The following is a 26357-nucleotide window of genomic DNA, read 5'->3' on the forward strand; positions in this document are numbered from 1 at the left end:
CTACGGAATCCAAACTGATCTTCCCCGAGGTCCGCTTCTACCAGTTTTTCCATTCGTCTGTAAAGAATTCGCGTTAGTATTTTGCAGCTGTGACTTATTAAACTGATAGTTCGGTAATTTTCACATCTGTCAACACCTGCTTTCTTTGGGATTGGAATTATTATATTCTTCTTGAAGTCTGAGGGTATTTCACCTGTTTCATACATCTTGCTCACCAGATGGTAGAGTTTTGTCAGGACTGGCTCTCCCAGGGCCGTCAGTAGTTCCAATGGAATGTTGTCTACTCCGGGGGGCCTTGTTTCGACTCAAGTCTTTCAGTGCTCTGTCAAACTCTTCACGCAGTATCGTATCTCCCATTTCATCTTCATCTACATCCTCTTCCATTTCCATAATATTGTCCTCAAGTACATCGCACTTGTATAAACCCTCTATATACTCCTTCCACCTTTCTGCTTTCCCTTCTTTGCTTAGAACTGGGTTTCCATCTGAGCTCTTGATATTCATACAAGTGGTTCTCTTATCTCCAAAGGTCTCTTTAATTTTCCTGTAGGCAGTATCTATCTTACCCCTAGTGAGACAAGCTTCTACATCCTTACATTTGTCCTCTAGCCATCCCTGCTTAGCCATTTTGCACTTCCTGTCGATCTCATTTTTGAGACGTTTGTATTCCTTTTTGCCTGCTTCATTTACTGCATTTTTATATTTTCTCCTTTCATCAATTAAATTAAATATTTCTTCTGTTACCCAAGGATTTCTACTAGCCCTCGTCTTTTTACCTATTTGATCCTCTGCTGTCTTCACTACTTCATCCCTCAAAGCTACCCATTCCTCTTCTACTGTATTTCTTTCCCCCATTCCTGTCAATTATTCCCTTATGCTCTCCCTGAAACTCTGTACAACCTCTGGTTCTTTCAGTTTATCCAGGTCCCATCTCCTTAAATTCCCACCTTTTTGCAGTTTCTTCAGTTTTAGTATACAGGTCATAACCAATAGATTGTGGTCAGAGTCCACATCTGCCCCTAGAAATGTCTTACAATTTAAAACCTGGTTCCTAAATCTCTGTCTTACCATTATATAATCTATCTGATACCTTTTAGTATCTCCAGAGTTCTTCCATGTATACAACCTTCTATCATGATTCTTAAATCAAGGTTAGCTATGATTAAGTTGTGCTCTGTGCAAAATTCTACCAGACGGCTTCCTCTTTCATTTTTTAGCCCCAATCCATATTCACCTACTACGTTTCCTTCTCTCCCTTTTCCTACACTCGAATTCCAGTCACCCATGACTATTGAATTATCGTCTCCCTTCACTATCTGAATAATTTCTTTTATTTCATCATACATTTTTCAATTTCTTCGTCATCTGCAGAGCTAGTTGGCATATAAACTTGTACTACTGTAGTAGGTGTGGGCTTCGTATCTATCTTGGCCACAATAATGCGTTCACTATGCTGTTTGTAGTAGCTTACCCGCATTCCTATTTTCCTATTCATTATTAAACCTACTCCTACATTACCCCTATTTGACTTTGTGTTGATAACCCTGTAGTCACCTGACCAGAAGTCTTGTTCCTCCTGCCACCGAACTTCACTAATTCCCACTATATCTAACTTTAACCTATCCATTTCCCTTTTTAAATTTTCTAACCTACCTGCCCGATTAAGGGATCTGACATTCCACGCTCCGATCTGTAGAATGCCAGTTTTCTTTTAATATGGATTAAGATACAGCTGGAGCCGTTGGAGGTCAATGTACAGGAAAGTGACACGTTGGGCTGAGGAGGACCAGGTGAAGTGCATAGGAGAGACGATGTTTAGACTGTAGAGGAAAGAGGATTGGGTGTCTTGGTCCCCAGAATCAGAAAAGAGCTTTTGGGGATTATTGAATTTCCTCTAGATGGCCCATAAAGTTGGCATAGGAAGGTGCCATGCAAGTGCCCGTGACTACGCCATGGATTTTTTTTTTTATAGTGTTGTGTGTCAAGGTGTAATTGGTAAGATATATGGGAGTCAGAAGGCTGTTGGGAGTGTTTGATAGTGGCAAGGTCATAGGCATGAGGGTTATTGGTGTCCAGGGAGGTGGCATAAACAGTGACAAGTAGGGATCCAGATGGTAAAGGGATGGGTATGGCAGAGAGTCGGTAAAAGAGGTGGTTTTTGTCCTTAGTTTGCGAGGCTAGGCTACAGTCAGTTGGAGGTGTTGGTGGCAATAGCAGGGATTCTTTCAGTGAGAGTGCAGTAACCAGCTACAATAGGGCGTCCAAGAGTCTTCGGGTTATGGATTTTGAGAAGCATGTGGATGGTGGATGTGCAGGAGGAGAAGGGGGTGTGAGGAGGGGGATGGATTCAGGTGACAGATTCTGGGATGGGCCCAAAGATTTGAGTATGGATTGGAGGCTGTATTGGACCTCAATGATGGGTTTAATATGGCATAGCTTGTTGGTGGAAAAGTCAAAGTGTTGGTGGAAACCATACGTTCGTTAGTCATTGTGATGCATCATGTTAGTGGTAGAGCTTTTGCCTGTAGGGAATCTCTCTTGAGGTTGAAAATGACTTATTCCCTCTGTTGAGGGGGTTGTGTTCTTGGGAAGGAATGTGGGGAAGGGTGGTAAGGGCAGATTGGAGGCAAGGAATTCCTGGAAGGTAATTGGGGGGGGGGGGGTCCAGTATGCTGTAAGTTTTGCTTGGCCTCACAGCCAGGCACTATTGCCCAAAGCTAGCCGGAAAACAGATTTCCTGTGCCTGTCCCCTTGCACTCCCTAGTCCTCACATCACCCCCAAGAATCAGCTGCAAAGGAGCACCACTCTCAATAAACTGTATCGTCCCAGCCTGGACAGCTGAATCATATCTTTCATCAGGGCTTCGACACTCTATTGTCGTGCCCCCAGAAATAGGAACATCCTACTCCCAATCATTCACACCCCTCCTAAAGTACCATTTCTCCACCCACCTAACCTAAAACTGCCCTGGTCCATTCCTATGCCACACCAACTCCTAACCCCAGGCATCTAATCCGTGTGGAAGACCCACGTGCAAGACTTGCCTGGTTCATTGATCCAGTAGATTCTATTTCAGTCCTGTCACATAAGAAGCAGAGCCACCTATGAAAGTAGACGTGTGTGTGTGTTTGGGGGGGGGGGGGTTGCACTCTGTCTTTTCATCTTTTTGCCAGGCAGCACTGTTCTCACATTTCTACTGCCTGTAAGCAAGACTTTTCGTTATATACATTTAGTGCTGTAATCTTTGTGCTTCACTAAACATCACGTGGGTTCTTACTTTTACAGATTATGGTTCTATACCAATATACAACATACTTTTTCTCTCACTACTGCAGCTGTAGATGTGTCGTCCCCACTGTGGCAACCTCTTGATTGTATTTTTAATGATCTGTGGACCATGATATGTATGGGCTATACTGTAATCTTTCTGCTGAAAATTTTTCATTGGCCTTGAATGGATATCATACTAGGCTCTCAGTTCCTTTATTTGTGCATAGGGTGACTATTATTTCTGTATAAAGGTGTGTGTGCCACCTGAAATATACAAGGAAAAGAAACGTATTGTTTCTCGTACTTGTTTCATGTATTAAGAAAATGTAATGTGTATAATGTCAGAACAGTGGACATTGGGATATGAGAGACTACGATAGTGCCAGTTTAATGTGCAGATATTAGACAGATGTGTAAATGTAATGAGAACTTTATGTTCTGAAATACATGGAACAAAGTAACTTTTGATGAATTAAAGGAGAGTGAGATTGAGAGGGGAGCAGTACGAAAATGGGTAAAATTTGCTTCAGAGTGCCCATAAATTGTTCCTGAACAGTGTGTAGTCTGATTTATGTTTTCACAATAATATATGTTTCTGTCAGCAGCTGTTTATATGAAGAGGTAATAGTAATATTAACAACTTGTTTAATGGTATGCTTCCGGGTGTTCAGGCAAGCTTTTGTTCTCATTTGATGCACAGTATCTCGACGACTGACCTAGTTGTCTCATTCAGTTGCCACAAGTTGTGCTGTTATACTGAAATGAAATGAATCGTATGGCATTGTTGGCTGGGAGGCCCCATGCGGGGGAGTTTGGCCGCCGTATTGCAAGTCCTTTTTAGTTGACGTCACTTCGACTTGCGAGTCAGTGATGATGAAGGAGGCACAACACCCAGTCATCTCGAGGCAGAGCAAATCCCTGACCCCACTGGGAATTGAAGCCAGGACCCCATGCGCGAGAAGTGAGAACCCTACCGCAAGACCATGAGCTGTGGACTGCTGTTACATTTACTTGCTGCAATCTGGTTGGAGTCCAGACTGTGAGTATAAGTAAAAGCACAACTTGCAGCACCTAAAGAAGATTGAGCCAGTTATCAAAATATTGTGTGTAAAATGGGGAAACAATAGCTTAGCTGAACACCGGGAAGCACACCATTAACCACTCACTTGAGAGATAACTACAGCTTGTTTGAATACATAGAATTTCTCCCCCTGTAATGAGAGACAAAGTTTTCGTGTTGGAAATAGATGTTGTCAAACTGATGTGCCACATTTATTGTAGAGAACGGAAGCATGAATAGAGCCAAATTATTGTTGCACAGATTGTTTGGGAGCGAGGAGTTGTTTGGAAGTGAAGATGTCGATCTCCGGACTCTGGCACCCATTGCTGTAGCACCTTTAGCACCTTCGCCACCGCCCCCAGCTGCCATTTCTCGTTCATCGCCATCACCACCAGCCTCTACAGGTGCTCCGCCTCAGTCACCAACTTCCCCTTCCGCACCAGCAGCTGCTACAGGAAAAGGCTACGAACATGGTGTAGCTGGTTGGGCACAATTAAAAGAAGCACATCCAGACGCTTATAAATCACCAGCAACTCCAGTGCCATCACAGAGTCACAACCCTACTGACAGGCAAGCTGCGCAGATGAATTTATTTGAACGGCCTTATGATAGACTGGGAAGACCATTACTGTATCGCAAACTTCAAGGTAAGCATTTTATTATCTTCAAAATATCTTATTCCAACATTTTCAAATTCTGAAAATAATAGTAATACAATATATAAGTAGTACAGTGTTTTGTTAAAGTGAGATTTTCTGTAGTTTTTAGAAATGAAATAAATAAATGTTGCAATTAAGCAGAAACTGTAATGTAGAGAGATGTGGAGCTAGACAAATAATGAAGTGAAAGGTGGATACGTTTATAAGCTGGTGTTCAATTCTTTTTGTAAGTGGAAATTTTCCCCAAGTGTTGACTGCACAACTCAGTAAAGTAGGGTATCCTGTATTGTCTGCACAGTGTAAGTTTTATTGGAAATTTGCAATGTGCATATGATTCATAGCATATATTTTTATAGCAATTTTAATCTTTATTTCAGAAGAGCAACGAGCTATAATTGCATCAGGTGAAGATACAGATATGAGAATGTTAAGAATGGATTCTGATATTGATTTAAATATCAACATGATTATTGCCCAGGCAGAAGAGCAGTTGAAGAGTGGCAACATTTCATTCAAAGAATATAACACATTGCTAAAGCAGGTAACATACTTTTTTTGTAAGTACATTGGAATAGTATGTGCCAGAAGCTCCCAGCACTGGAAAGCTGCATGAAAAGTAAACTACAGCCATTCATGATTTTTTGGAATTCATATAGGGCTTAAAGGGTGAAACATTTACTTTGGTGGTTGTTGTTCCTTTTTTGAAACATCAGATATATGTATAAAATCAAGAGTGTTCAACATTCAGATGCATGTGCTATTTTTGTTCTGAACACACAAATCAAAAACATTTTAGATTGGAAGTACTGCTTTTATTAGGGAGTAGTATTTTTGACCCATTTATAGTAGGATTTGCTCTAAAAGATCTATGAAATTTCTGTTTCGGCCCCACAGTGCAAAAATGCTACTAAGAAATTTAACAGATTCCACGAATGTATTTTAGTTATGTATAAAGAATCCCAACATCTGTGTTAGACCAGAGGGAGAGTTAAATTTGTGCTGATTAGTCTATATGCCCTAGGACAACCAAGAAATCCTGGAAAGACCTGGAAATTTTTTCAACTGGGAGAAATCTGGGAAAAACCTGAATTTTTTTTTTTAGAATGTTGGAAGTTTTTCATTGTTTTAGTTTTGAGTTAAATTTTTGTAACTTTGACTGGTAAGAACTGATACTATAGCACTGTATTTTACTTTAGCCCACTATTGCAGCAATAAAAGGCAAATTAGAGTATAACACCAAAATAAAATTTTAGTTGCAAAGAAAATGCGTTGTTGTAAATAACAAAATAGTGCATACACAAGCATTTGCTGACACTACACAGTACTACATAACAAAAAAACTGCTTTTGATTCCTCTTTTCTCAAGGGGCATGTATCAATGAGCACGACATCATAACTGTTTACATTTCTGATAGCTCACAGAAAAATATTGTGATTGGTGCTTTGAGAAGAGTTACTTTCAAAATAAATTTCCTTTTATACGAGATGAACTACGTTACGTGTGAGACTGTACAATGAATTTTTTAAATTGTGAAGCATTAGACTATCACTAAAAATTAGACAATTTGAGGATGAGCCACTTAGAAAAAATTAAGGCCCAAAGATCAGCCAGTTATTTATTTATTTAAAATTTTACTTAAAGGGTAAAACACAATGAAAAAGACAAAGTTTCAAGGTTAATTTTTCATATTTATTTCAGTTCTTTGTATATTAGAAATTATGCAATAGTGATGGAAAAAAGTATAATCATCCTAAAAAATATAGTTTGAAGTGAGTGCTTTAGCAATTTAACCCTGTAATTGGCTTTTCTATGGAACAATTGAAGTGCTTGATGGAACCTGTATTCAGTCAGGTATCCCATGAAATGCTCAGTGCATGGCAGTGAAATTTATATTCGTGCTTTTCAGAAATATTCAGCTGCTGCAATTAAAGCTATGCTCTTAGGATACTGCCTAACTGCATCCTTGGGAAACAAAAGCAACAAAGAAATTTTGATGACCTGTATTATATGTGAAAGCTTAGCTTTTCTTGCAGCTATATTAATTTAAACCATTGTGTGTTCACGCTACTTAGTAATCATGTAGCCATTGACTGACACGTGTCCTATGCTCCGAATATCTGCTGTGTTTTGACGGCAAGATCACTTGACACGAGCTACGATTCCCTGACAGAATTGCAATGTAATACAAAAATATGCAGTGCAAATGCTGCCGCACATCAAAGATCTTTCCAAAATGCGATATTTTCTGCCGAGTTTCGTTTCTTAAAGAGCTGGGAAGTTCTATGCTGGTGTATAAAAGCCTCACCATTCAAAGGATTGGTAAGTTTTACAGCTTCGAGGGAATGTATATGGGAAAAAGTGTATTTTTAACTGGAAAATGTGGGGATTCCCCCCTGCCCCCGTGCCCTGGCAAGTATACAGGCAGTATTTTTTCCCCCTCAGGTTCTAAGAACATAACTGTAAAAGATAAAGATCAAAAAAACACAACTGTCCTCCGCAATGAAGTGTTTGGAGGTTTGTGAAGCAAAAATCTATAAATATTTAGAGACTAATCTATTTCTTGTAATATGCAATATTGTGTTCTAATAAGTTTCCTTTTTACAGGCAATCCATATCAATGAGATCCAGAAGCTACGTGAAGCTCAGCGCCGAGATGCACAAGAAAACAAAGAAAACTGGGGAGCAAATAATGTTCCAGTAGCAAATGTTGGAACAACTGTTAGGAGGGCTCATACTTCATCACCACTTTCTACTGATGATGCCAACAGGGATTCTAGAGGTAGTGTTAATGTTCTTGTATTATTATTATTATTATTATTATTATTATTAACTGCCATGATATAAATAAGACTATTGTGTGGTAGGTGGGAGAGATATTATTCATAGCCCAGATCATAACATATGTCTTGCTTTAAAGGGATTTGAATTGCAAACAGTGGTAAAAGACCAAAGAAGTAAAACTGTCTTAATTTTGTGTGTATTTATTGTTTTGTATTCACTGAAACTTCAACCATGTGAAAGAATGGCTCAAAGACTTCTTAAGTAATAGGATACAGTATGTTGTCCTTGACGGTGAATATCCATCAGACTATCATCAGGAGTGTCCTAGAGAAGTGTGGTAGGAACGTTACTATTCTCTATGTAAATGATCTGACTGATAGGGTGAGTAGCAATTGTGGCTGTTTGCCAGCAATGCTGTGATTTACGGAAAGGTTTCATCGTTCAGTGACTGCCTGCGGACGCAAATTGATGTAGACACAATATCTAGTTGGTGTGATAAATGACAGCTTGCTCCAAATATAGGAAAATGTAAGTAAATGTGGATGGGTAGGAAAAACAGTCCTTTCATGTTTGAATACAGCATTAGGAATGGGCTACTGATACAGTCCCCCTTAAATATCTGGGCATAATGTTGCAAAGCAGTGTGAAACAGGACCAGCATGTAAGGACCGTAGTGGGGAAGGCTAATTGTAACATCAGTTTATTTAGAGAGGTTTTGGGAAGTGTGGTTCATTTGTAAAGGAGATGGTGTATAAAAAACGAGTGCGACCAGGGGTGCCCAAAGATTCTCATGTCCGTGGGGGCGAAAAATTTTCCCATCATATGATTTAGAAATATTGAGGACATTGTCATCTGCTCATCATTTTCTCCAGTTGGTTTCTGCAGTGTGCTGTTGGTACATGGCAAGTTTTATAAACATAAAGAAGCTAATAATACAGTTACAATAACAACAAGCTTTAGATTCCCAGTTTTATATTTCCCGTCATTTACATTCTGTTCTGTTGATCCCATCGTAATCCCTATTCTATCAGTTAATTGTTTTCTTACCATAAAAAATTTTGTGCAGATTGAACCACTACTACAAGCTTCAACATATATTTTCAAATGGATTTATCTGGAAACTTAATCATGTTTCTGCTCGTGCACTACCTTTAGGATAATGCAGAAGGATTTAGGATAATGGACGACTGTACAGTTTAATTCGCAACATAAATATTTTTGGGTTTGTGAAAACTGTTGTTGGCATTTTAAGAGTACTTTCAAAATGTTTCCACCATGTTTACTCCAAACTGCACTAAATCATCAAAACCATCATCTGAGTTTGGTTTTATTGTTAAGCAAAAAACATTTGCTTTCAACATAGCACGATTAGTTTGTATTATGCATTATTCTTATTGACGAGTTGTTCTAAACTTTTACTTTAGTTTGTCATGATTCTAATAAAATTACTTGTCTTTTCAACTGCATCTTTTTACGATTCGGATTTCATACGCATTTTTTGCATATTTGTGAAAACTTTTGAAATTGGTGGATGGATGGCTTATGAATGTGCCATGATACTGCTGTGTGTTGTTTGTCGCTCGGAAAAGTACATACAACGTAGAAAGCGCACCTTTAACTACTCTGTAATAAACCAGAGGTTCCGAGATCTTTTCTCTCATGAACTACGTGCCAGTTTTTCCTGTTTTGCGTGGACCCCATGCTGTTCGTATATTGAATTTTCACAAATTCATCAACTTTAAATACTTGTTTGACAGTTGATATGGTGTTACTCACTTTGGTATGCTTAACTGTAAAAGTTTAGAGTGAAAAACATGTTAAGTTTTATACATTTATTACTTCAGATGGCTCAAAATGCAAATCTGGATAAATTAATACGTAAATCTTGTAGTGGGAAGGATGATGAGCCAGTTTCTTAGCAAATTTTCAGTATTTAGCCTCAGTTTAGTTACGTTTAACCTTAAATCCCCTTGGTCAGTGATTCCAATCTGTTTCTTGTTCTTTTTGTAAGAAGATTGGTAGTCACACAGAAACTCCTTCCCATGAGATATGAAGATGGAAAAGCTATCAAAAACTTTCTCGCAATATTCCATAATATAGGATAAATAACAGGTATGTCTTTCTGAAGCCAGAATTGCTGATATTCCTTTTTTAAGCAGTACCTTTTAAGCTTTTAATACATATTTTAGTCAGTTCTTCTTGTAACATGGCATCCGTTTCTTCAATATTTTAGTGTTGGTAGATCACCTACTGTGGTGTTTCTATAGTCAAAACATCCTCAAACCTGGTTTGAACGTCTTTGAGGAGGTCATTTAAATGTTGAATGTAGGTTGAAACATCTTCAAACAGGCAGTTTTCCTGTGACAAAATGGAAAACTGGGACAGTTTGCATTGTCCAGTGTGTTGTTTGACTAGATTAACTGTGGCAAGAAAAGCTGAAATTGTGGACTTGTGAGAAAAATCTTGTCAAACATAAGCCACTTTACAGACAGCATAGTTCAGAGTGGAGGAGTAATTGATCATAGTTTTCATAATTTTCTTCACCTAACTATGCAAATAATCTAGGATTCAACACGTTGCTTCGAAATTTGTTTAGTTAATTAATGACAAATTGAAGAGAATTATGCAATAACCTGTTTAGTGCATTAATGACAAATTGTAGAGAATCATGCATTGTATTACAAACATCCTGGACATGTTTTGTTTTAAATGGCTTATAAATCCACAATAGTAGGGACAAGTGCTCCATCTGCTGCCACTGATATCCTAATGGATAAAGGGCTCACCTTTTCATTAAATAACATTTCAGAACATTAAATATTGGTTCACCTTTAGTTCAGGTTGTTGCAATTCTCATGAAGAGTAGCTCTTCATAGATTTCTTGGTCCACAACAAAATGAATGTATACCAATTATAATGATTTAGTAGCAGGTAAAGTTAACTCGTCCATTTGTGGAGAGAAAGGGGTCATTTGTAGATAATTACACAAGATATTTTCAGAATTGTAACTTATTTATGTCTCTGAACTGTGTTGTTGCGTTGCTTAACATTTGGTTGCATGTAAGGCACATACGTAATTTTTAACACACTGTCTGTTCCTTCAGATATGCACGCATATCTGATGGAACAGACGTTAGTGACGATTTGCAGCTGTAGTAATATTAAGAAATTTTGTCACAGTTGTCAAAAATATTTGCATCAGCTATACTGAGCATGGAAATCGTACTTAATGATGACATGAAAATTTGTGTCAGGCTGGGACTGACTCAAATTTCCTGCTTACCTCACGGATGCATGTCTGAAGGAACAGACATTGTAATAATAAATATTACAGCCTAGGTGGGCAAAACGACAATAATAATGACATTGAACACGTTTGCCCCATTAACCCTGGTGCAGGAATCTAGGTAAGCTGTAAGCAGTGGGGACATAGGCACTGTGGCATATGGAGGTGTGCACAAATAGCTGAGATGGTTAAGGTGGCCACTTGGGATAAGCGGGAAATCCTGGTTCGAGTCCTGGCCTAGGACAAATTTCATGCGTCACCAATAGGTATGATTTCCATACCTAATACAGCTGATGTCAAAAATATTCACAACTCTGACAAAATTTCATAACATACATAATCATTGGACCAACAATAATCAAATGAAGCCATACTTCAAATAATCAGCACTGTACTGTCTACACATCTTTTTAGATTCAGCCATGTTTGGTATCAAGTACTTGTGAATAACAATTAAGCTATTTATGTAAATGTGATACGATACAGCAATCAAAATCAGCCCTCACAAACTCAAGTCATGGTAGGCACATTTCTGCACAATCAAAGGAACTGCAAAAAGAAAATGGAATGAAAAAAAAGTTTTACTTATCTTTTTCTAGCCCTCGCAAACAATATGGCATTGGTTCACTTTAACTTGTGTAGCACCCGACTGTAGTCTGTTCAAGAAGAGAACAACAAGGGCTCCCTAGTTCTGGATCAGCAGAAGGCGCTTGACTTTAGTCTGCTCATGTTTTGTGTCTGTCCTTTGCCGACCTCAGAATTATCAAATCTCTCTTTTTTAACAGAATTTCTGACATTTGAGATACTGACCAGGAGGCTACTATCCATTTCATCAAAGCATTTCAGTCCAGCAGAGCTACTTATTGTGTCCACATTTTCTCCATCACTACAATTACTGGGATTTTGAACAGAGAAGTTTGCCTTTCTCATTCATTTCTTCTGATATTTCATAACAGGTGCTATACTTTTTGATTGCCTCAATTTAATTTTCAATGCTCATATGGTTATGAGGTACAAAAATCTATTCACTATGCTTTTGCACCCCACAGTGCACACATTCTAAGTAAGCAATCCACAACTGCTCACTTACGATTCATTGTTGACTACAGAAAAATTAAATGGCAACTTCACTAACTGCTGACAACTCTCTTGCACCATCCCGGTCAGCTGAATTTTGTGACAGGGCATTACAGGGATGTTCATGCTCAAATGTGGTGCTGATTTTAAGTAGTGGCAATGAAATCAGTTAAATGAAGGCTGTAGAACTCTACAAAAATTACTCACAAGGAACCCTTGGGTGCAAGTCCGCAAGTTCGATCTTTAGTAAGGCTCATTTGAAAGTATTGTGTTAACAATTTGGACAGGAAAAATATTAGCTGCTAATGACTCCGCATGTGCATCAGGAGTGGGACAGAAAATGAGTGTCCTGGAGGTGCAGAAATCAATCTTCTATGGAATGTATGTATTACACTTCACAAAATGGATGTCGTCAACATTCAAGAAATCTTCGAAACAAACCATTAACTTGCATCATGAACATCGAACAAAAAATGACATGCCACAGTGATCACAAAGGTTCACATCATCAAGATCGAAGGCAAACTCCTTGGGAGTCATAAACCATGCAGGGCATTCAGCTAGGTGTCCACCCTGAAAGTATGTATATACAATCATATTGGTGTAATGGGATGACAGGAACTGGTGGAATGTATACCAAATGCGAAACAGTCTGTCATGGAGCTTATCATGCAGCTGGCTATCCTTTAAAGAATATCTGAAGGTAATGCAATAATGCATTTTATAGGCACAGAAAAAAACAATAGGAATAGTTCGCTCTAAAAGAATGATTCTTATACACAAAACTGGAATTGAGCAGAAGCAAGTTATTTTAACCAACTCTTTGGCCAAAAGCAGTGCTCATACCATAGTTGTAGTTCAATTACGTTCCTTTTTCCACCCTTGCTTGCTGTGATGTGTTCCCCACTACCCTTGCAAGTTCATCCACATAAGAAAGAATCGGAGGGGGGGGGGGGGGGGCAGAGAACCTGCAACTTCTCGCAACACAATAACTAATTTTGCAGCAAATTTACCATTCAGATTAACAGTCAGCATAATTGTATACGAATATGTTAAGCCATTGATGTTGATCTTGATACAACTCTCTTTGACCTCTAATTTCCTGGGTTCCCATCATATGCACTTCTTTTTCAGATTCCAACTGGTCAGAATTGGAAACAATTTCCTTACTGAACAATGGGATAAATTTCTCTCTTCTGCAAATTTGCGAGCCGATTCCAGTTTGCTGTGCATCATCAAGTTGACACTTCTTTGGAAAATTCTTTATCTTATGTCTTCCAATTCTGTAGCACTGCTTGAAGTTATGCAACCATCCACTGCTTCCCTTGAAATTACTGTACTCTGTCGCACGCAATTTGATGTGCATAATGCACTATCATGCATGTCTTGTAAATTGGATCTAGCATCCTCGAAACATGCAAACCTAAATTTTTGTAACAAGTGCACCTTTCCTGCCTTGAATATCTGTAGTTTTTCTTCTGCACTACACAGTCATATTTCTGTGGACTTGTTTGAAACCTCTTTCCATCGTGGGGGACCACAATCGTACAAAATGTTTTGTAAGAAAATTCCACTATTTGACCGCTAATTGTTCATTAATTACAACAAAATCATGATTTCGGCTTTGTAGCCATTTTCAAGAAATTTCACAACAAAGGGGCGAAGAAAATTCTGAAGCATGTGTGTACTAGGTGGCTATCTTTTGGCAGATGGTTGGATAGACTACTGGACCAGTGGCATCTGCTTCTTTCTTCAAGGAGGAAGTAATATTAAGTACCCAAGACATTTCCACACGCTTGACATCTTTGAGAATGCCTAGAGTTGAATAAAGTGGATCCAAAGAATATCAGAAGAAGAGAATTCTTGATTCTGCTACTACACTTGCCTCTAAAAGAATAGCATATTCTTCCAGATGCGACAAACCCATTCTAAAATGTAAGACTTCTGCTACAACACATGAGGAAAATTGTTATGTTCCTGTCCTCAATATTGAAGTTCTCTTTTTATTAGACCTTCTGATTGATTGGTCACAGCAGTTGTTCACCAAGTTTGTTAAGCCCAAAATTGTCAAATGCTCCTCATTGCTTGAAGTTGAGTACAACTTGATTCAAAATCAAAGTAGTGATGATGAGTTAGTCATTGGCATTCAGACTTCAAACATATTGAATGATCTCCAGAATAGAGATAAATCCGTTTTCTTTCCATCAGTCAGAAACTACTTTTGCACAAGTCTACACTCTAGGATGATGTGTTAAAGCATGCTCAAGTTGCTAGGTTGGACAAAATTGAAGATGCGCTGTTTTCTACCATTAGTTTTTTTCTTGGAAAAGTTTCCTATCATGTTATGCATGGAAGAGAATGAAATTACAGATGAGGTGGTGAATGAGCTTCGGAGGCAGTTTACAGCTCTTCGGGCAGATGACACTTTGGCTGCAAATCAAGATGCTGCCAGTGATTCCAGTTGAGCACAAATATCAAAAATTGGTGGAGCCAATGGACCTCTTAAGGATAACTGAATTTCTATAGTATTGCTCTCTATTCTCAACATAACCCATAGCAATGCAGAATATTAATGTGTTTTCAGCCTTGTTAAGAAAAATAGAACAGAGTTCAGGTCATCCATGTCCAAGGAATCTGTGGAGTATTTCTATTTTGAAGACCAGGAAGTTTGATTCCTGTTATGAGAAAACATTTTTTCAAGATTTTTTGAAGGAAGCTAAAAAATCCACTACTACGACTTTAAAGTCGAAGTAGCATGTGATTGGCAGTGTGCATTGTATTATTTCTTACCTGTGTTGCGTTAAACAAGTTTTATTGTGTAAAGCCTTTTTCAAATATTGCATATCTGTGTAAATTATCAAGGAAGTCCTGTCACACATTCTCCAAACTAATATTCACCTTACATGCTGTTGTGTAACGTGGATTTCTTCTTGATTGTTATGTTCATCTACAAATTATTGGTCTAAGATTTAAGTAGATGTGATATCATTGAAGTATCCTGTTTAAAGCATGAATTATTGCATTTTGTTGCTCAGAAGTGTTGTTATTTTTATCAAGCGAGGGTATGTCAAAAATCACTATACATTATGTTTGAAAAAGAACTCCCTAGTTTTAATGTGTCCTAGAATCTGTACAAAGTGACATACACTATACTAGTTTGTGGTGTTTGATTCATCAACTGTCCCAAGTTTGGCAGGTCTGCTTGACCTTGAGACAGAACCAGTGCTGTTTTTTCCGTCTGTTCCCTCAGTTCAGTCCAGGTGTGCGTGCAGTGCAATGCAGAGCAACTCAGCAACAATTTGTACTCTGCAAAAGAAAGTGCAATGTGTTATTTGGCTTGTGAAAACTTGAGTCAGTTATAACAGTGCAATGTAATTTTAGACATCAGTATGGTGGTGAACCACGTGACTCTTCCAAAGTTAATGTTGGTTTTGTTTGGTGGAAGATCCTGTGGTTAGTCCTTTCATTTTTGTAGAAAAAGAATAAATGGGGACATTTACTGTGACATGTTGACAGAGTACGTCTTTCCCCAAATGGACGATATTTAGGCAGATAAGGGGCTTGTATTTTTCCAATAAGATGGTGCCCCACCTCATTACAGTAACTGTGTGTGTGTGTGTGTGTGTGTGTGTGTGTGTGTGTGTGTGTGTGTGTGTGTCTTGGCAGTCGCTTTCCAGGAAGGTGGATAGGCAGGTCTGGCCCAATACCTTGGCCACCACAAAGCCCAGACTTAACCCCCTGGACTTTTTTTTCATATAAAAAAAAGGTTGTGTACAGTGAAATGATCAGACACATCAATCATTTAGAGAAAAGTATTGTCACAGCAGTTGGGACAGTTACAGCTGAAATGTTGGTGAATATGTGGCAAGAGCAGAATGAGGCATTCCGCAGATCTCACGGACTTCGAATTTGGTCAGGTGATTGGGTGTCATTTGTGTCATATGTCTGTATGTGAGATTTCCACACTCCTCACATTCCTAGGTCCACTGTTCCGATGTGATAGTAAAATGGAAATGTGAAGGGACATTTACAGCACAAAAGCATACAGCCCGACCTCGTCTGTTGACTGACAGAGACTACTGACAGTTGAAGAGGGTCATAATGTGTAATAGGCAGACACATATCCAGACCATCACACAAGAATTCCAAACTGCATCAGGATCTATTGCAAGTACTATGACAGTTAGGCAGGAGGTGAGAAAATTTGGATTTCATGGTCGAGCGGCTGCTTGTAAGCCACACATCACACCAGTAAATGTCAAACACCTCTGAAAAATGTTGTGTGGAGGACGAATCATGTTACACATTGTGACAATCCGATGACAGGGGGTAGGTATGGCGAATACCTGGTGAACATCATCTGCCAGTATGTGTAGTGCCAACAGTAAAATTCAGAAGCGGTGGTGTTATGGTGTCGTCATGTTTTTCATGGATGGGCTTGCACCCCTTGTTGTTTTGCATGGCACTATCACAGCACAGGCCTACAATGATGATTTAAGCACCTTCTTGCTCCCCACTGATGAAGAGCAATTCGGGGATGCCGGTTGCCTCTTTCAGCACAATCAAGCACCTGTTCATAATGCATGGCCTGTGGCGGAGTGGTTACATGACACTAACATCCCTGTAAGGGGCTGGCCTGCATATAGTCCTGACCTGAATCCTATAGAACACCTTTGGGATGTTTGGCAATGCTGACTTTGTGCCAGGCCTCACCGACCGACATTGATACCTCTCCTCAGTCCACCACTCTGTGAAGAATGGACTGCCATTCCCCAAGAAACCTTCAAGCACCTTATTGAATGTATGCCTAAGAGAGTGGAAACTGTCATCAAGGCTAAGGGTGGACCAACGCCATATTGAATTCCAGTATTACCAATTGAGGACGCCATGAACTTGTAAGTCATTTTCAGCCAGATGCCCAGATACTTTTGATCACATAGTGTATTTGTACATGTTGACAATAAATATATGGTTCATCTGCTCTTTCTTATTGCCTTTTTACGTAACTATTGCTAACTCGTACCAGGAATGGGCACTGGAACATTTTGTGTCAATTGTAATGCCCACTTGTGAAATATTGACATTCGTCAGCCAGGTTTTTAGAATTTCTTTTGAAACCAAAGGAAACATTCTTGTGCAAGTCTTTCTATTTGATGCCACTACATCTACACCACTGCGAAGTGCATGGCAGAGGGTACATCCCAATGTACCAATTATTTGGGTTTCTTCCCATTCCATTCACACGTTGAATGCAGGAAGAATGATTGTTTAAATGCCTCTGTGTGTGCTTTAATTGATGTAATCTTATCGTCACAATACTGATGTGAGTGATAAGTAGCAGGTGTTAGTATATTCCTTGAATCATCATTTAAAGCCGGCTCCATAGACTTTGTAAGTACTCTCTCTCAGAATAGTTTTTCAAGAATCTGTCAGTTCAGTTTCTTTAGAATCTCTGTGACACTCCCCTACAGGTAAAAAACCTGTGACCAATTGTGCTGCCCTTCTCTGTCTGTGGTCAGTATTCCCTAGTCATATTTGGTACAGGTCCCATGCATTTGAGCAATATTCCAGAATGGTTTGCACAAGTAATTTGTAAGCAATCTCATTTGTAGACTGATTTCATTTTCTCAGTATTCTACCAATAAATGAAAGTCTGCCACCTGTTTTGCCCAGGACTGATCCTGTGTGACCATTCCATTTCATATCCCTACATAGTGTACACCCAGGTATTTGTAGGAGTTGGCCAATTGCAACTGTGACTTACTGATATTGTAGTCAAAGGATACTACTTTCTTTCTTTCCGGGCGCTAATGACCATAGCAGTTTTGCACCCAAAAAGAAAAAGAAAAAAAAAACCACTTTATTTCTTTATTTTTGTGAAGCGCACCATTTTACATTTCTGAACAGTTAAAGCAAGTTGCCAATTTTAGCATCTCTGCAGCTTCTTTCAGATAATGCTGCACTAACTGCGTCATCTGTAAAAAGTCTGTAGTTACTGTTAATATTGTCTGTAAGGTTCTTAACATACAACATAAACAGCGAGGGTCCCAAACTTCCCCGAGGGCCACCCAAAGTTATTCCACATCTGATGATGACACTCATCCAAGATAATACACTCAATCCTCCCAAAGAAAATATCTTCAGTCCAGTCAAAAATTTCGCTTGATACCCCAAATGATTGTGCTGTTGAGAATAAATCTAGGTGTAGTACTGAATCAAATGCTTTTTGGAAATCACAAATACGGCATCAACCTGATTGCTTTGATCCAAAGCTTTCTGTATGTCATGTGAAAAAGTGCGAGTCGGGTTTCTCCTGAAGGACTTTTTTGGAATCCATGCCAGTTGGCATGGCCGGCCGCGGTGGTCTCGCGGTTCTAGGCGTGCAGTCCGGAACCTTGCGACTGCTACGGTCGCAGGTTCGAATCCTGCCTCAGGCATGGATGTGTGTGATGTCCATAGGTTAGTTAGATTTAAGTAGTTCTAAGTTCTAGGGGACTGATAACCACAGCAGTTGAGTCCCATAGTGCTCAGAGCCATTTGAACCAAAGCCAGTTGGCATGGAGCACGTCATTCTGTTAGAGGTACTGTGTTATGTTTGAGCTCAGAATATGTTCTAAGATTCTTCAACAAATCAGTGTCAAGAATATTGCATAGGGCCCCTTCTATTACTCTTCTTGTAAGTGGGTGTGGCCCTTGCTTTCTTTCAACTACTGGACACAGTTTTTCTTTGCTTCACGGGATCTACAACATTTTATAGTTAGAAAGGGGCTAACTCAGCCACAAAATCAGTATAGAATCTGATGGATTTGAAGCTTCGTTCAATTGTAATGATTTTAGCTGTTTCTCGAAACCACTGAACTAATACTTATTTCAGTCATCTTTTCTGTGGTTGGGGGTTAAATTGGGCCAGTTCCCCTACATTTTCCATTATAAAGGAACATTTGAAACCAAAGTTAAGCATTTCAGATTTTGCTGTGCTATCCTCAATTTCAGTTCCTGTCTCATTCATGAGTGTCTGGACACTAACTTTAGTGTCACTAACAGCCCTATCATTGACCAGAATTTCTTTAGGTTTTGTGAAATTTGGCAATATTGTGCTATGGTAGCCATTGAAGGCTTTATGCATTGCTCTTTTGACAGCCAAGACAAGTTTCATTTAGCATTTATCTATAGCCTTATGCTTTGTTTCTTTAGAGTAACTGTATACCACGGAGGGTCCCTCTCATTATGAACTGTTATACTGGATACATAACTATCCAGTGCATTCATTTACACTTGAGCCTTAGTTCTTTACATTCTACTGTCTTTTGCTGAAGGTTTTAAGGTCCTCCTTCAGATATGATACTACTGCTTTATTAATGTACGTCGCATACCAGTTATACCTTTCTAATTGTTTTGGTTGTCCTTTTTTCCTTTGGTAATCGTTGTTGCCACAACAGCATCATAGTAACTGATACCAGTTTTGGTGTGACAATCCTCAAAGAGGTCAAGTCTATGTGTTCTCTTTAGATCCAATATATTTCCATCATGAGTGGAGTTCGGAACTATCTGTTATACGTAATTTTCAGAGAAGGCATTTAGTAATGTTTCACAGAATGTCTTCTCATGTACACCACAAACAAAACTGTAATTTTCCTGATTGATTGATGATTAAAGGCTCCACCAATTATTATGATATTACTGGGGAACTTACATACAAGTGAACTGAGTTTTCGGGTACATGAAGAGCTGAGCCTGGTGGGCAACAGGAGGATCAAGTAACCAGTTTTATGCATGCCCTTGGTACTGAATCTTGCCCAATCAGTCTCTCGCATGCAGCTTCACTATCTATTTTGGTGAATTTGAGTTTCTTATCTACTGCAACAAATATGCTACCACCATTTCCTTTCGACATACATGTAAATTTTCCCCAAAAATCTCACTATCAATTTCAGGTTCCATCCAGCTCTCTGTGTCGAGTTTTTAAGGAGCACTTCATACTCTTGCACTGTGTTGCAAATGTTTCAGCAGGTAACTACTAGGATTTTAATACACATACCGATAGGGGACATTCTTTTGGACCTTACACTTACACTTCTGGGATTCCTGTTGTTAGCTGGACCGGATGAACATTGTATGTACCCGACACACAGTCAACTACCTAAGTAACAACCTCTGATGTGTAGAGCACACCTGACCCATTTAGGGGGACCCTATATTTCTCATCCCTATGGTGAAAGACTAGGAAGTTGCAACCTAGCTTGTCATAGAACCTTTGAAGTCTTCGGTTCAGGCCTTCCACTTGACTCAGAACCAGGGGACCATGATCAGTTTCTGGATACAATGCTGCAAATTGTGAGCTGCTTTGAAACTCCATACAGAAGGCTGTCTTCCTAACCTTCTCTGCCAGTTGCTGGAATGACACAAGTATGACTTTGGAGCCCAGACTATAAGGCAACATTTTTGCCACAACCTGCAGTTGGTTGCACCCTGTTCCTCTGAGATGCCAGAATGAGACCTCCAGGTATACACCCCAAGTGCACGTGGTTTTACTATTTCCTTGCTGCCATTTCCCTAATGGGTACCATTATTTGCTGTACATTTGAACCGATGACGATTAATAGGCCCCAATCCTTTTGCTAGGACGAAGGTTTTCCCAGAACAGGTGAAGTGAGTCCCACATGACACTCGCAGTCAAGAAACTGAGTAATGACATGTCCTGTACTTCTTGCAGAGGGGATAGGATCTACAGGAGAGGATAGTACTTGAGGTATATTTGGTACCACAGGTACATGACTCTCGGCAGCTCTTCCATCTCTCTGATTCACAGCAACTGACAGTTGTTTTACAGTAGTCATGGTGATTTCCTGCTGTTCACAAACTTCAACTAACTCACGCGGGGTAGAGAACAGCATTCACAGTGGGGCTACAAGGTGGCTGTGTAATATTTTGCAAAGCAATGAACAAGTAACTTTAAACTAAACCTGCTGACTATCTTTTAACCTGTAGAGCTAGAAAAATATTAATTCCCTATAAGAATTGGAGCAAATACATCAACGAGATTTCTGTTGAAGCAACAGCAAAATCTGTGGAAGTCACTAACAAAAGTGAAAATACAGTGTATTAATTTATGCACAGCACAACGGCAACTTCTGAAAATCCTAAAAAATGTATGTTCATTTGCATTAATATACACTAAAATTTGGCAGTAACTGTTAGCCGCAGACGCTGATTTGCTACAAAATAAATTGTTCACAACTCTCATAACTTACAAAAATTTTCAAAAACACTATTTTGTAAGTATCCAAAACTTCTAAAAAATAACCTGTTCTCACATAACTATGCAATGGAATTAGAGAATAATTGTTCTAAATGATAATACACCAACTGCTCTAAAAAATTTTAAAAGATCACTATTAAGTTGTAGCCTACAATTGACGATAACAGTAATACTTTATTGCGGTACTTGCAAATGTTCGAAATTTCACAATATATCACAATACAAATGAGTAGTGGTACAGTTAATGAAAGATCATGCAGAATCGACACTAAACGTATAATATGTGAATGTAGAATTTCAAATCAGCACATGAATCTGGCAACCGCGGTTCCCCACAAAGGGAGATTATGAAATCGGGGGAGGGGGACAGTCTGGGGGAGCTGTGATTGGAGATTGGAAATCGAACCATAATTTGGGTTCATCACAGTTGAGAAGCTGGTTGAAGTACTTCTTCCATCTTTCAGAAATTTCGCTATCGTTGGTCAAGATTTTATCATCTGAGTCTTTGACAAACTTCTGTTTGGCTCAGAACCCTTTGCTAAAATGCTTTACCTTTTGGAACATTTCCATGGTATTGTTTCCTCTAAAGCCTGCATCCATCTCAACAGTGATGTTCGTGACATACTTTCTCTTTTCTCTTCTCGTAATTGCTTGGGTTCTTTACCCGCACCACATCGCTCTTGTGCAGATACTTTTCTCTTGGCTTCTTGTATTTGTTCCAACGCATTAGCACATTCCTTTTCAAACCAGATTTTTGTGCCAACTGGATTTCTCGTCATTGTTTCCTTTGCTGCTTCAGTCACTGAGATCCTGATGTCTCTCCATATTTGTTCAGGGTCTTCACTGCTGTCCCCTTCACCGAATGCTTCAGAACGATTTTTAAGTTGCAGTTGTTATTTGGTCTTCATTGCTTCAACTTCAGTCTTTCAACATGGTATCTGACAGACTTCCACAGTTTATCCATTGTCGTTCCCTTCCTGCATGCTGTACTTGTGACATGACTGACCAGAAAATGGCCACTTACACACAATCCACCTCATGCCATCTCTACATCTGACTTCCATCTTCGGGCTCTTACATCTATGGCGATGTGGTCTACCTAGTTTACTGTCCTCCCACCGGGTCACACCCAGATTCCCTTATGCCTTTATGCTGGAAATTTGTGCTGAAGACAAACACCTATTGATATAGCAAAGATAGTGGACCTCAAACCATTATTATTGCTTTGCCCATGTAGGCTGTTTCTTCCTATTGTGTCAAGGAATACTTATTCTTTCACAATTTCAGCATTCATATCACCAATGAGGATCCCGAAGTGTCCACTTGAGATGGTGTCTGCCACTGCTTCCAGCTGCATATAGAACTTATGTTTCATGTCAGTCGTACTTTCTTCTGTGGGAGCAGGATAGTTCACTAAAGCCCTCTTGTTCTGCTTTACATTCATCATTAAGACAGAGATCCTTGGATTGAGTGATGCAAACTCTGAAACATTTGTGGCCAAGATCTTGATCACACAAAAAGCAATACCTAGCTTATGTCCAACCTCACAGGCTCCATAAAAGGACAACATAGCAATTATAAATTAAATAACCATTTTGTAATTTCAGTTCCTACATCCTACGAAGTACATTTTATAACTCACTTTATTTATGTTTGATATCCTTTTTATGTCATTTTATTGCTGTTTTCATGTCATTTTACTGATAATTTTGCGGGTATTTTAGGTCATAAAAATCCAAGCCTTGTGTTTATAGGTCATTTTTCATAATTTGTGATGAACCAAGTGAATTCTCACAAGGGGCAACTGCCACCACTGCCCCCCCCCCCCTCGTCCCCTGCAGGTGCCCCTGAGTGCAACCCATTCACAAGTTATGCTACAGTGTCTGGGATCTCCAAAAGGTCGGATTAAATGAAGACATCGAAGCAATCCAGAGATGGGCTGCTAGACTTCTTAGTGGTAGTTTTGATCGACATGCAGTATTACGGAAGTGTTTCGGGAACTCAAATAAGAATCCCTGTAAGATGTTCTTTTCGTGGTACACTACTGAGAAAATTTAGAGAACCTGCATTGGAAGCTAACCCCAGAACAATCGTACTGCCACCAGTGTGCATTTCGCATTAAGGAACATGAATGTAAGCTAAGAAAAATTAGAGCTTGTGTGGAATTATGTAGACAGGCATTTTTCCCTCGCTCTGTTTGCGAGTGAAACAGGAAGAGAAATGATTAGTAGATGTGCCGTGTACCCTCCACTACATACCATACGATGGTTTATGGAGTATGTATGTACATGTAGACATAGTCCAGTCAAATAGTAGATATACCTTGCAAAAGTGTAGTAGAAGATTTTAGTTTTTTAATCCATTTATACTGTTGGAAAGGTTGGAAAACCAATTTTCGCCAAGAGAATTTATGTTGGCTGAACTTTCTGTAGTGAAACTTGAAAAATTTAGTGTTTTTTCAGTAACGCCCCCCCCCCCCCCCCCCAAAAAAAAAAAAAAAAAAAAACTCGGGTTTCTTGCTGCAAGCACTTTGGCATACATTTCCTTTTTAAAAGAGCATGGAATTTTGTACAACTAAAACCAAGGGCACTGCAGTTTATAAAAGGATATGTTTTTCAGAACTTGTACAAAATGGCAAAATTTCTGGTTTTTGAGTGCTTTTATTTCGATTTCTGTTTATATAATAGAAATATATTATGTTATTTATTGGAATTGAACATCTTATTGTGCTTTATTCAATTACTCTGTGTGCAGTCTGATGATTCCAGGACATTGATCTATAGTGATTTGTACATACCTAGTCAAAGTTAAGCTCCAGTGCATTTCAGCCCTGACTTGCGCATTTTTATAAAACTACATCATTTACTCATTGTGTCATATATATAACAAATAACCAGCAACAGAAAACTGAACTATCATTAACTAAAATAGGCAAACTGAAATAGATAGATAGTTATACTTGCATAAAGAAACCATGCAGTACATATTAAACATCAGTAGCTGTATTATACTTAAAAAATTGGCTTGGTGCGAGTAGGACTCGCTCACTTATGGTTCAATACAAATTTAATTATGTATGTAGAAAGTTGATCCATTCTGGGGATTGAGGATCTCAGTGATTTTTGCCTGTTACCAATGATGATACTGGCTAGGTTTCAGTAACAGGGATTCCAAGACATATAGAATTTTTTAAATTTCAAGTTTGAAGTTGGGTAAAAAATGACAAAAGAAATATTTTTTTCATGTAATGTAGTTACAGATTGACAGTTTTCTGATTTTTCATTTACTTGAATTGTGAAACCTTCCTTACTGTGAAATTTCTTGATTTTATGTCAAGGGGAGGTGCCCTTTGTGTTTTAATGAGTCAGTTTGTGAGTATCAAAATATGTGCCGTAAATATCTTTTGATTGCATTGACTTAAAAGCTTAAGATATTTGCACCACAGAAGACTATAGACTTTAGTATGTGACACAAATTTCAACTTGATATGTCTATCCATTCCTGAGAAGAAGGGTTTTGAACAGCTGGACGGATGGAAAGACTAACAACAAAGTGATACCAGAATGGTTCTGTTTTTACTGGTTGCAATATGGAACTCTAAAAAGGCTTTAACATTAACTATCTCTTATTGTTATCATCACTTCTGGGTACGTAATACTTCTGACTCTGTACTTCAGCCTTTGGCACACTTGAGGTATCTATGAGAATCACTTTCAACATTATGGTGGATTCCTCAGTGTCACCAGAAATGCCTTTAGTAGTAGAGTCAGGGTAAGTAGAAAAAGTTGGTCCCAGATAAACTTGTTCTTCTAGCAGTGAGTCAGCCTCTTCCACTTTGCTAATTTTGAGATTGGTTTCCTCAAGAACGTCCATGAAATCTACTTACTCTTTACACTCCGCATATAAACATTCTGGTACATTTTCACAATTGACTTCACTGCAGGTTTTGAAATGAAAGAAATTTTCAAACATCCTTTTCTGAAGGAGTTCTCACAGGCCAATGTACACGGGCATGAAACAATGTGAAGAGCTGCTTAAAGTGCTGGATTTTGGCTCATTACAACAAGTCTCGGAAGTTGTTACTGCACCAGCTGCATTTCTCAGGAAATTCCCAGTTTTCCATTCAACTTTGGATGTGCGCTTAACTCTGTAACAAATGAGTTGTGCAGCATCTTTTGTGGGTGGCAACTATGCAAGATACAATTTGCTTTGTGTGGCACACTTGGCAAATATTGGTATCGCAAATTCATTTGGTGCAATTGAGTTCACATCTTTCACTGGAACAAAGGAGTTATAAAACATACATTTTCTACCTAATTTGAACCTCATCGAAAGATACCCACTGCTTGTACAAAAATGTTATAGTGAGAACAAATAAATGCTGGGACAAAATCATTATATTGGAAAGTAATGTGTGTGTGTGTGTGTGTGTGTGTGTGTGTGTGTGTGTGTGTGTGTGTGCGCGTGCGTGCGTGCGTGCGTGCGTGCTCTTTTCCCCCCTCCTAATTATGAAACACACACAGCGGTATACTTGGAATACAGAAATTCAACTGCCCCATTCCCTACAGAGTCGAGTCAAATTGCTGAAAAGAGTTTACATCTTGCAAAAGGTGGTGTAGAAAATTGAATTTTTTTAAACTCACCCATATGTTTGGAACAATTGGAAAACCACAATTTCTGCCAATGACGTTTATGTTAGCCTAACTTCCTATAGCCTAGACACTTTGAACATTTTTCAGTTTTTTCAAAAAAATAAAAAACTAGAGCGTTGACATCCATTTCCTTTTTTAAAAAGAGCACAAAATTTTCTACAAATTTGATTGCTACAACTCTTGTTTTTCACCTAATACCAAGGGCACTACTGTCAAATATCAATTTTTCAAATTTTGCGCAAAATACCTACTTTTTGACCACTTTTTTTCAATATCTGTTTGCGTAGTTGAAATATATTATCTGATATATT

The 26357-nt window shown here is 38.9% G+C and overlaps 1 protein-coding gene across 3 annotated transcripts in view; it reads left to right on the forward strand.

The window, feature by feature from the left end:
• Positions 1-26357, forward strand: part of LOC126199339 (pre-mRNA cleavage complex 2 protein Pcf11-like) — a 153044-nt gene that overhangs the window by 78498 nt on the left and 48189 nt on the right. For all 3 annotated transcript variants that reach the window (XM_049936191.1, XM_049936192.1, XM_049936193.1), the window contains 3 exons: positions 4593-4978; positions 5368-5531; positions 7596-7770. In XM_049936191.1, the coding sequence (XP_049792148.1) occupies positions 4593-4978; positions 5368-5531; positions 7596-7770 (725 nt within the window). The remainder of the gene's footprint in view (positions 1-4592; positions 4979-5367; positions 5532-7595; positions 7771-26357) is intronic.

This window comes from Schistocerca nitens, chromosome 8 (genome assembly GCF_023898315.1).
Source record: "Schistocerca nitens isolate TAMUIC-IGC-003100 chromosome 8, iqSchNite1.1, whole genome shotgun sequence".
Lineage (NCBI taxonomy): Eukaryota > Metazoa > Arthropoda > Insecta > Orthoptera > Acrididae > Schistocerca > Schistocerca nitens.